Source organism: Hypanus sabinus, chromosome 12 (genome assembly GCF_030144855.1).
Source record: "Hypanus sabinus isolate sHypSab1 chromosome 12, sHypSab1.hap1, whole genome shotgun sequence".
NCBI classification, from domain to species: domain Eukaryota; kingdom Metazoa; phylum Chordata; class Chondrichthyes; order Myliobatiformes; family Dasyatidae; genus Hypanus; species Hypanus sabinus.
In genome coordinates this window covers 63,927,339-63,939,898 of record NC_082717.1, presented here as the reverse complement: position 1 = coordinate 63,939,898, position 12,560 = coordinate 63,927,339, and the positions used below count along the sequence as shown (strand labels likewise).

At 39.9% G+C, this 12,560-nt stretch overlaps 1 protein-coding gene across 1 annotated transcript in view; it reads left to right on the top strand.

Moving 5' to 3' along the window:
• Nucleotides 1-12,560, top strand: part of fndc1 (fibronectin type III domain containing 1) — a 183,658-nt gene that overhangs the window by 141,247 nt on the left and 29,851 nt on the right. Inside the window, exon 16 of the mRNA XM_059986090.1 lies at nt 1,520-1,750. Within this exon, the coding sequence (XP_059842073.1) occupies nt 1,520-1,750 (231 nt within the window). The remainder of the gene's footprint in view (nt 1-1,519; nt 1,751-12,560) is intronic.

Genomic DNA, 12,560 nt, shown 5'->3' with positions numbered 1-12,560 from the left:
CCTCTCTTCCTCACTAACAGTTAATGCAGGTGCACCTCAAGGATGTGTGCTTAGCCCACTGTTCTCCACTCCCTACATTGATGTCTGTGTGGCTAAACACAGCTTAAGCTCTATCTATAAATTTGACAGCGACATCTCTCATTGTTAGAATTACAGGTAGTGAAGAGGAAGCATACAGGGGTGAGATAAATCAGCTGGCTGAGTGGGTTTGCAACAAGAAGTTTGCATTCAATGCCAGCAAACCAAGGAATTGATTGTGGACTTTAGGAAGGGGAAGTCCTCACTGAGGGGTCAGCAGTGGAAAGGTGCCAAGTTCCCAGGCATCGACATCTTGGAGGGTCTGTTCTGGGCAAAACATATTGATGTAGTCACCAAGAAGGCACACTAATGGCTCCAATTTGTTAGGATTTTGAGGAGATTTTTGAAGAGTGTCACCAAACACTCCTGCAAATTTCTATACATGTATGTTGGAAAGCATTCTGACTAATTGCATTACTGCCTGGTTTGGAGGCTTTAGTACATAAGATCACAAGACACTGAGGTGTATTATAAACACAAAGTACATTGCAGATGCTGTGGTCAGATCAACACGTACAAACAAGCTGGATGAACTCAGCAGGTCGGGCATCCATTTTAATGGATGCTGCCCGAGCTGCTGAGTTCATCCAGCTTGTTTGTATGCATTGAGGAGAATTATCGACTCAACCAGATTCATCATGGGCACAACTCTTCCCACTGTTGAGGAGAGCTTCAGAAGAAAATGGGATATATTATTGAGTACCAGAACATGCCCTTTTCTCATTACTGTCTTGAGAAGGTGGTATTGGAGCCTTGAGACCCACATTCAACAATTTAGGAACAGCTTCTTCCCCTCCACCATCAGACTTTTGAACAGTTGCTTGGGTTCTTCAAATTGTGTTTGAGTATGAAGTCTAGTGAAGGAATACAGGTCAGCTGAATATCCTAATTTTTAAGTAAAGGTAAATTATAGGGCAAGTACAAAGTAAATTTTATCTTTTCAGTTAATTATGCAAGCTGAATAATTTTAATTAGTTGTGTTTTAAGTGTTAAGTGCTTATTTGGTTTCAAAATTCTTGTGTAATTCAGAACAAAAAAAATGGATAGTTCTGCTTGCTGAGTCACAAAGTCTTTATACAAGGATTGTTCTGGTTATTCATGTAGAGGCAGCTTTATGTAAGCCCTGTTGTCACAATGAGCCTTGCTTTGAATCCAGAGTTTTGCCTTTTAATGACTTCTCATCCAAGATCCATCAAAAGCCTTTAATTGTTGTGGTGAATTTGACATTAAGTCAATTTAATAAGTTCCAGCATATCATGTTTTCTTCAAAAGTTGAAGTCCAACAGAAAATGACATTTGGAAGTTGTTATAAGAGGGTTTAACCATAAATACTGTTCGTGAAATTATAAATAATAGGTACCTTCTGGTGTATATATGATATTATTGAGAGGACGAGCTTTCTTTTGAGTGATCATTATTCATTTATTTAACTTGTTTGCAGCTGCTCATGTGAATTATATCAGCAAAGATCCAGAAGCTCCCTGCTCATTGACAGATGCACTGGAACACTTCCAAGTAGATTCATTGGTGGATATTATTCCAGATGACCTGAAGGGAAAGAACTTGCCACCTGAAAAACCTCCGCGGAACATTACTATTGTGGCTGTAGAAAGCTGCCATTCCTTTGTAATCCTTGACTGGGCAAAACCACAGAGGAATGAATATGTGACAGGTAGAGATTAACTATTCCTAAATTTATTTTTGTACTTTGAGAAAATAGAAGCTTTTATTTCCCAAACAAATATCCCAGTTGGGATAATAGAGTGAGACATAAAATATGGAACTGGAGTCATTGGGTAGGTAGAGTAATAGTTTTTTTTTCCTTGAGAGACATTATCAAAACAACTTTCATTCTTATTTCATCTGGTTCTGAGGAACTGAGTGGGTTTAACAGGAAAAAATTTGACTGAATCATCTGTCACGTTACAAAAGATAGCAATCGACTTGGCAAAATACGTTTTCATGAATATTGAAAGGGGAAGAGAAAGGCAGAAAGGTTTAAGAGAGAAAATTCCATTGATTCATGTGCCTTGAGTCGGGCAACTTGAGGCACAACTGCCATTGTTGAACAGTTTGAATTGAAGACTGGAGCATTCTTCAGAAATGAGAAGAAAAACTTGGTTATGGAAAAGATGGATTTAAGATCTGGGGTGTAACTTAAGAATGAAGAAGAAGATGGAAAGTTGATCAGGAAAGCATGGAGACACATACTGTAACTCTAGAGGAAACAGGGCAAAGGTGAATGATTGAGCAACAAAGAAACTTGATAAATTCAGAGGATATTGTTGAGCTGCAAGTCTTAATGTGAAATGTGTCATAATAAAAACTTACTGTTCCATTCTCTTTTTTTCCATTCCTCATTCTGGCTCCCCTTCTTACCCCTTCCCTTCTTACCTGCCTATCACTTACCTTTGGTGCCCCTCGTCCTCCCTTTTCTCCATGGTACACTCTCTTCTCCTATCAGATTCTTCCTTCTTCACCTTTTCCACCTATCATGTCTCAGCTTCTTATTTCATCTTATCTTCCCCCAGCACATCATGAATACAGCAAATTGAAATGGAAGAAATACAAGTAAACAGGTGTATTACCTGGAAGACAGGAGGACAGGAAAGGAAAGAGTAGATACTGCATCTCTTGAAATTGAATGAGAAGGAGCCATAAGATGGAAAACCTTCAAACTCAATTCAAATTCTCCAACTCTTGGTAGCTCATGATTTTTGTCAATATCAAGATTATGGTTGGGAGTAACGGAATATCAAAGTTTCAGGTGAGGAATCTACATCAGGACTAATGGGGACTCTTGACCTGAAATGCTGATAATTCCTACCAACCCTCCCCTCCATCATCTCAAACAGACGCTTCTCAGTTTTTGCTCCAGGTTCCAACATCTACAGTCTCTTGTTTCTCTGTCTTAATGTGCTGCTAATCGTCAACTTGGGGGATTCTGCAAACGCTGGAAATCTGCATCTATAGAGAGGAATGAATAGTTGATCAGTTGATGTTTTGGGCTGAAACCCTTCTTCAAGACTGGAAAGGAAAGTGGGGGATGCCAGAACAAGGAGGTGGAGGAGGGAGAGCTGGCAGGTGAGACAAGGTTGGGATGGGGGGGGAGGTAGCTGGGTGGTGGGGGAGGAGAGTGAAGTAAGTAGCTGGGAGGGGATATGTGAAAGAGATTAAAGGATGAAGAAGGAAAAATCAAATGGGGTGGACAGTAGACCAAGGAAGAAAGGGAAGGAGGAGGGGAATGCAGGAGAAGGTGATGGGCAGGTGAGGAGAAGAGAAAGGATGATGGGGGAGCCAGAAAGGGGAATGAAAAGTGAGAAGGTGAACAGGGAGAAATTACTGGGTTAGAGAAATCAGTGTTCATGACATTGGGTTGGAGGCTGCTCAGATGTAATATGCGGTGTTGCTCCTCCAATCTCAGAGAGGTCTCATTGTGACAGTAGAGGAGACAATGACCACTATGACATAATGAGAATGGGAGGCACTAGGAGCACTAGTTACAGTAGATAACCCCGAGAGACTTGCAGATGAAGTGTCACCTCACATATAGTAAAAGGACTGACTGAGGCCCTGAATGATGGTAAGGGACAAAGTGTGGGAGCTGCAGATGAACATGTCTGATGCAGAAAGAAGGCTCTGGGAAGAGATCTTTCTTGGGTCAGGTCTGAGCAGTGGACTCTGTCATAATCTCTGTATCTCTCCTCACCCTCACTGCTTGCTAATAGTTATATCATTTGCTTTTGTCAGTTGTCTAGTGATAACCATCTTCATGTGATGTTTTCACAACCACATTGATTAGGTTAAAGGACAGGAACCTTGAGTTACAGAACAACGATTTGTTTTTTTATTGATTAGGTTAACAAGTGGTTTCCTAAGAGTCTGGGTGCTGGTATTCCTTTAGAAGATGGCTAAATTATACTCGTTAAAAATTAACAAAGAACATTTTGAACCATAAATGTTTTCTTCTACTGTGCTAAAAATATGAGTTCAGTAAAAAACCTCCTGACCCTGGAAAGTGAATATCCAAACGGATAGCCTCCAACCTGATGGCATAAGTGGGTAGCCTCCAACCTGATTGTATGAACATATTCTGTCTGGGTAGCCTCCAAACTGATGGCACGAACATTGATTTCTCTAACTTCCATTAATGCCCCTCCTCCCCTTCTTTCCCCATCCCTGATTTATTTATTTCCCCCCCTCCTTTTTTTTTCTCTTTCTGCCCATCACTCTTTGCCTGTTCTCCATCTCTCTGATGCTCCCCTCCCCCTTTCTTTCTCCCTAGGCCTCCTGTCCCATGATCTTTTCCCTTCTCTAGCTCTGTATCCCTTTTGCCAATTAACTTTCCAGCTCTTAGCTTCACCCCTCCCCCTCCTACTTTCAAATCTCTTACTATCTTTTCTTTCATTTAGTCCTGACGAAGGGTCTTGGCCTGAAACATTGACAGTGCTTCTCCCTACAGATGCTGCTTGACCTGCTGTGTTCCACCAGCATTTTGTGTGTGTTGCATCCATCACAATTATGAGGAAAAAATAAAAATGTTAATTTTAAGAGAAGCTCCCAAAAACTGGAAAATTCCAAACAATAAAATCAGTTTAAAACTTATTCGTGGATGAGAAGTGTTTTGTTCTCACACGGATCCCATGAACAATTTTGAAAATGGCCACTAACCTTGGTTTTCACTCAATTGCAAACGTGCAAGTTGTTCCCTCAAGCCCTTCCTCTCTCTGAAAATACATTTGTCTTTTTACTTTTCCGGTTCTGATGAGGGGTCATTGACTTGAAACAGTGACTCTGTTTCTCCCTTCATTGATCCTGACCAACCCTGCTGAGTATCTCCAGCATTTTCCGTTTCTGTTTCAGTTTTCCAGAATTGGCAATTTCCTAGTTGTTTTGAAGTTCATGGAAGAAACATTGCCACATGTTTCTATAATAAAATGGAGACCCCATACGGAAATGAGACCATTGGAGAAAGGGGGAAATCTAAACAAGGTTAAATCATAAAATCAGATCACAGGGCTGTCAGTAATATATATCGCTGTTCAGAGGTGCCAAAAGTTCAGCCAACAACCCTAAGAAGTCTGTTGACCTTGGCAAGTTGAAAAAGTTAACAAATTTGTGAAAAAATATTTATGCTTTAGAAGTTAATAAGAACTCCATTAATTTTCTGTAAGTTTTTCCAGAACAGACTTGGTTAAATCTTTTAAGTTTTTCCAGATGGCTAACATTTCTTATGTCATTACAGCTTAAGCAATCATTCACTTTTGGATATGACAATAAGGGAAGTAATTAAAATAGGCAAAAGTTTTGTCTTCTGAATTAGTCGGTTCTTGTGTAAGTCCTTGCTTTATCATTCTTTTTCTTTCTCAAACTACCACAATCCAGGGATTATTCATTCATTTGATACATTCTTGCCTCTCGATAAAAAGGGATTCAGCAAACATGAAACTTAGATCAAGTCAAATTGACAGTAATAAGTACTACTTCTGCTTAATCTTAGATATTACCTAATGTTGCTGATATTTTTCTTCAGTTAACTTGCAATTCTGCACTGACTAATGTTGCTTATTCCAAACAAACGTCTGTAAAAGATCTTTAACTTTCAAAATAGTACACAAAATTCACATCATCAGTTGAAAAATAGAATTTAGCCTTCAAGGAACAAAGCCATGCTTCCTTTTGCAGTGGAACCTAATATGAGAAATTTGCAGCAATGGACGATCGACGTCAGTGATTGGAAACAGGCCGGCTGCTCTTAACAAATGGCTATGTCGGATTATTTTCTGATAGTACTTGGTGCATTGATGAAAACAGGAAAGGATTATTACAGACTAATAATATATCCCCATAATTTTTACAGCCACTTAAAATGATTGGCAGTTTGAACCTACTGTGTATGAAATGCTGGAGGAACTCAGCAGGTCAGTCGGCTATGAAAATGAATAAACAGTTGATTTGTCTGGCCGAGACCATTCATCATAACTGGAAAGGAAAGAAGAATCCAGAAGGAGAATGTTGGGGGAGAGGAAGGAGTACAAGCTCGAAGGTGATAGGAGAAACCACATGGGGGGGGGGGAATGAAGTAAGAAGCTGGGAAATGATAGGTGGTAAAGGTAAAGGGCTGAAGAAGGAATTTGATAGGAGAGAAGAGTGAACCATGGGAGAAAGGGAAGGAGGAGGGGCAAATGGGGAAGGTGATAGGGAAGTGAGGAAAAGAATTAACAGAGGAGCTGGAGTGGGGAATGGAAAAAAGAGGGCAGGGGAAGGGAGAGCAATTACTGGAAGTTAGAGAAATCAATGTTGATTCCATCAAGTTGGAGGCTCTCTGGATGATATATAAGGTGTTGCTCCTCCACTGTGAGTGTGGTCTCATCATTGCAGTAGAGGTGGCCGTAGACTGACATGTTGGAATGGGAATGGGGATTGGAATTAAAATTGCTGATCACCAAGTCTTCCATAGTCCTCTAATTCATGTCAGGTCTCACCGGAGCACCGGATATAGTAGATGACCTCAAAGGATTTGCAGGTGAAGTGTTGTCTCACCATGGAAGGACAGTTTGGGGCCCTGAATGTAAACAATAGTTTAGTTCTATTATTTGTTTTCTTTGATCTTCAATTAAGGTCTTTCCCCAAAACTTTTTGGAAAATAGTGTTGCATGTATTCATCCTCACAAATGCAAGGTAATAAGTCTTTTCATGTGAATTAAGAAATCAACAGAGCCTTTGAAATTAAAAAAATAATAATTTTAGTGTTGATATGGTAAATGGTAGGGCATTGAGGAATGCAGTAGAACAGAGTGATCTAGGAATAATGATGCATAGTTCCCTGAAGGTGGAATCTCATGTGGATAGGGTGGTGAAGAAAGCTTTTGGAATGCTGGACTTTATAAATCAGAGCATTGAGTATAGGAGTTAGGATGTAATGTTAAAATTGTACAAGGCATTGGTAAGGCCAAATTTGGAGTATTGTGTACAGTTCTGGTCACCGAATTATAGGAAAGATATCAACAAAATAGAGAGTGTACAGAGGAGATTTACTAGAATGTTACCTGGGTTTCAGCACCTAAGTTACAGAGAAAGGTTGAACAAGTTAGGTCTTTATTCTTTGGAGCGTAGAAGGTTGAGGGGGACTTGATAGAGGTATTTAAAATTATGAGGGGGATAGATAGAGTTGACGTGGATAGGCTTTTTCCATTGAGAGTAGGAGAGATTCAAACAAGAGGACATGAGTTGAGAGTTAAGGAGCAAAAGTTTAGGGGTAACACGAGGGGGAACTTCTTTACTCAGAGAGTGGTAGCTGTTGGAATGAGCTTCCAGTAGAAGTGGTAGAGGCAGGTTCGATTTTGTCATTTAAAAAAAAATTGGATAAGTATATGGACAGGAAAGGAATAGAGGGTTATGGGCTGAGTGCAGGTAGGTAGGACTAGGTGAGAGTAAGTGTTCAGCACGGACTAGAATGGCCAAGATGGCCTGTTTCTGTGCTGTAATTGTTATATAGTTATATATTTTAAAGCTTATTAAACAAATGTTACCTATAATCAACAACATTGTTTTATCAAGAGAATGGTAAGAATTACATAGATCAATCCACTGAGCAGTTTTAATGTCTAATGTCAACCCAACTTGATTGCACAGCTGATTGTGCTTTATTGAAATCTCTTCCCATGTTTCCCCATCTACGTTGATCAGTTTTCCTCCATTACTGTCTTAATTACTATCGCCCAGTGGCACTCACATCTACAGTGCTGAAATGCTTTAAGAGGTTGGTCATGAATAGACTGAACTCCTGCCTTAGCATGGACCTGGACCCATTGCAATTTGCCTGTTGCCACAAAAGGTCAATGACACTTGCAATCTCAATGGCTCGCCACGCGGCTTTAGACTACCTGGACAACACAAATACCTACGTCAGGATGCTGTTCATCAACTATAGCTCAGCATTCAACACCATCATTCTCACAATCATGATTGAGAAGTTACAGAACCTGGGCCTGTATACTTCTATCTGCACTTGGATCCTTGACTTCCTAACCGGACGACCACAATCTGTGCGGATGGGTGATAACATCTCCTCCTCGCTGACGATCAACACTGGCGCACCTCGAGTGTATGCTTAGCCCACTGCTCTACTCTCCATATACACGATTGTGTGGCTAGGCATAGCTCAAATACCATCTACAAATTTGCTGATGATACAACCACTGTTGGTAAAATCTCAGGTGGAGATGAGAGGGCGTACAGGAGTGAGATATGCCAACTAGTCGAGTGGTGCTGCAGCAGCAACCTGGCACTCAACATCAGTAAGATGAAAGAGATGATTGTGGACTTCAGGAAGGGTAAGATGAAGGAACATGTACTAATTCTCATCGTAGTGGAGGGAGTGAGCAATTTTAAGTTCCTGGGTGTCAAGATCTCTGAGGATCTAACCTGGTCCCAACATATCGATGTAGTTATAAAGAAGGCAAGTCAGCGACTATACTTCATTTGGAGTTTGAAGAGATTTGGTATGTCAACAAATACACTCAAAAACTTCCATAGTTGTACCGTGGAAAGCATTCTGACAGGCTGCATCACTGTCAGGTATAGAGGTGCTACGGCACAGGACCAAAAGAAGCTGCAGAAGGTCGTAAATTTAGTCGGCTCCAATTTGGGTACTCATCTACAAAGTAACCAGGACATCTTCAAAGAACGGCTTCTCAGAAACTCAGCATCCATTATTCAGGACCCCCAGCACCCAGGGCATGCCCTGAAGGCACATGCTCAGCGATTCAGGAACAGCTTCTTCCCCTTTGCCATCTGATTTCTAAATGGACATTGAACCCATGAACACTACCTCAATTTTTTAATATATATTCTGTTATTGCACAATTTTCAATCTATTCAATTTACATATACTGTAATTGATTTACTTATTTATGTATTTATTTTTCTTCTATAGTATGTATTGCATTGAACTGCTGCTGTTAAGTTAACAAATTTATTGACAGATGTTGGTGATAATAAACCTGATTCTGATTCCAAACCCAAACCGTTCATCAACATAAAAAGTTTTATTTGAAGTGTAGCAATTTTTAAACTGGCATTGATCATTCTACCTGAGCACATCTTCCTGCAGTACATCTTGTTTTCTTAAAATTTCTTATGTGTTTTATTGACAAATGCTGTTACACCCTGAGTTTTCTTTGCAAGTTTGGAAATAGTACAAAGAAAAAAGGGAAGTTCCAAGTTTATCTGTCACAGGTTGGATTCAGGTGAAGGAAATCTCATAATAATGCTGTATATTGATTTTGCATTTAACTTTTCAGCCAGAGGTGAAAGAAAATCAATGGCTGTCAAAGGTTATTGGGAGAAAGTAGGACAATCAGGTAGATAGGGATAATAAATCAGGCATGATAGAATGGTGGAGTAGACTTGATGGGCCAAATGGCCTTATTCTGTTATCATGACTTATGATCTTATAGAAATGTCAGAGTATCAATATTCTCAAAGTGAATAAATTGTCAATAAATTGGAGAATTAGTTTAGAATGAAAATGAATGTTTGACCAGGTTTCTAGTGCTATAAATTGTCAAGGGAATAAACTATTGAATTACAAGTTTTGTAGTTTTGTGGTCTCGAGCCAGAATATTGCTTGGGAATAGCAACTAAAAGATCTGAATGTAGAGAATTAAGCACTGACTTTGCAAGTTCCTTGAGTTTCTTGATTTCTACCTTATAATTAACTGGACAAGAAATAGGAGCAGCTTCATCTTTGCCCTGTACTGGTGTCTACTTTCTAGCAGAATATGGTATGCTTCGAGAGCAATGAGAGGGAATTCGGAAGGGCTAAAAGAAGGCATGAGGTTACTGTGGCAGACAAGGTGAAGGAGGATCCCAAGGGCTTCTACAAAAATACTAGGGGCAAAGCAATAGCAAGGGATATATCTGGCCCTCTTGATGATCAGCATGGCCATCTATGCATTTTTGCCTCCGTACACAGATACAGTGTCTATATACACTATGTATATAGTGAGGCAAAGTGATTGTGAGGTCATGGACTGTATCTGGATTACAGAAGAGGAGGTGCATGCTGTCCTAAGGAAAAAATTTGTTCATCATTCCCCAGGGCCTGACAAAGTGTCCCCTTGGACCCTGTGAGAGGTCAGTGCAGATATTACAGAGGCCTTGGCAGAGGTATTTAAAACATCCTTCGCCACAGGTGAGGTACTGGAGGACAAATAATGTTGTTCAAGGAAAGATCTATATCAATGATCTGGATGCTAATGTGGTAAACTGAATCAACAAATTTGTGGATGATACCAGGATTGTGGATAGCGAGGAAGGCTATTAAAGCTTGCAGTAGGATCAACACCAGCTGGAAAATGTGTTGAAAAGTACCAGATAAAATTTTATATGAACAAGTGTGAGGTGTTGCACTTTGGAAAGGCAAAAGAGGGTAGGCTTGCACAGTGAATGATAGGGTACTGAGGAGTGTGATTGAACAGAGGGATCTGGGAATATGGATCCAGAATTCCTTGAAAGTGATGTCATAGGTAGACAGGGACATAAATAGAGCCTTTTGCATATTGGCTTTTATAGATCAAAGTATTGAACACGTGAGTTTGGATGTTATGCTGGTTGTAAAAAGACATTGGTGAGGCCTAATCTGGATTATTGTGTGTGCTTCTCATTACCTACCTACAGGAAAAATGTCAATGAGATTGAAGGAGTAAAACGAAAATTTCTAAGGATTTTGCTGGGACTTGAGGACCTGAGATATTGTGAAAGAGTGAATCAGTGAGGGCTTCATTCTCTGAAGCATGGAAATGAGATATAATTAAGATATACAAAATTGAGGGGTATAGATAGGTTAAATGCAAGGTTTTTTTCCATCAAGGTTGTATGAGACTGGAACTAGAGGTCATAGGTTAAGGGTGAAAGGTGAAATATTTAAGGGGAACCTGAGGGAATCTTTTTCACTCAGAAGGTGGTGCAAGTGCAGAAAGAGCTGCTGCTGGAAGTGGTGGATGCAGGTTCACTTGCAACATTTAAGAGAAATTTGCATAAGTTCATTGATGGGATGTATATGGAGTGGCTTGGTCCAGATGTGGGTCGATGGGACTAGACAGAATAACAGATTGGTGCAGGCCAGATGGGGCAAAGAGCCTGTTTTTTTACTGTAGTGATCTGTAACTGTAATATAAGAATTTAAATCAAACATTTTCATTTTGGTGTTGGAGGCTTGTACGTGTGACTTCTGGCTTTTCCCTGGTTGTGAAAGGAGCAAGGTCAGGCATAGGGCTAACAATCTCATAAAAACCCAGAACTACAAAAATGTCAACAGAAGCTCCAGAGACCCCAACCCAGGGAGAGAAAGAATCTTTGCCTATAAGATGCATGCAGTTGTGTGGGGAAAGTGGTAGACGCAGGGCCAATCAGTGTTCTACTGGCCTAGGACATAGGCATCTGCTGAGCTGCTGTTGGTGGCTGTGCCCCAGTAGGGGTGATGGGCTGAAGAAGAAGATTTCTTAATATAACTGGTGGATTTGGAGTGTGGTGTTGGCCCCACTGGCATCATAACACATCTGGGAATTTTGAGTGTTCTGTTTGAGATTCCCAAGTTTACCAAGGCTGACTGAAGTTAGTTGATTACTCCTAAGAATTGATGAATCAGCTTGGAACACAACTGTAATGTGCTCTGAAGTTGTTTTTTGAAATGTTGCCCAACTTAAATTTCATTCTTATTCAAAGTCAAAAGTTAACAAATTTTATTGTGAACGTTTTGCAAGGTTCATACCTTCAAATTGAGTTTTGCAATGGGAGAATGTGCCTTAATGGTAGCATTATGTTAAAGGCTAAACTCTGACCATTCTCACCTCTGACATTGCTTGGGTATGTCCTGCCCACAAAAGACAGGGCTATCCAGTGATGGCAATTAATATTTTGTTATTGTATCCCAATCATGTGCAAACAGAGGGAAGTTCTCATTCACCAGTAACCTGCTCAATGTTACTCTTTGTGGGCTTGCCAATATTATAGCTCCAGACATTGCAGACATGGATAAAAGGCACCAGAGGTGAGGTGAAAACATCTTTAAAAATAGTATTTGACAGCAGTCTAATGATAATGTGGTTTACTGCAGCTAGAGTAACTGGGAGTTATTGGATGAAATTTCTTCTTTTAATTAGTAAGTGACTGCATTTCAGAGTGAATCAATTCATCACGCTCTGGTCAGAAGTAGTTTGAGGATGTCATAAAATAAACTTTTGTTTCACTCTTTATTTTCCATTTTTTAATCACATTTTCTCTGGTCTGTCATTCATTTTCAGGGTTAGCATTATTTCCTTTAAAATACTTAGCCGGTTGCAATGCAAATATAATTTAAAGATTTTTGTTTTAAAAGCCAATTTCTAAGTCTATTTGACCAATAGGCAACGAGAACAACAGGCAATGCTTGCAAAGAAAGTCAGATTGTCAAAGTATGTAATTTCCATGATAGCTGC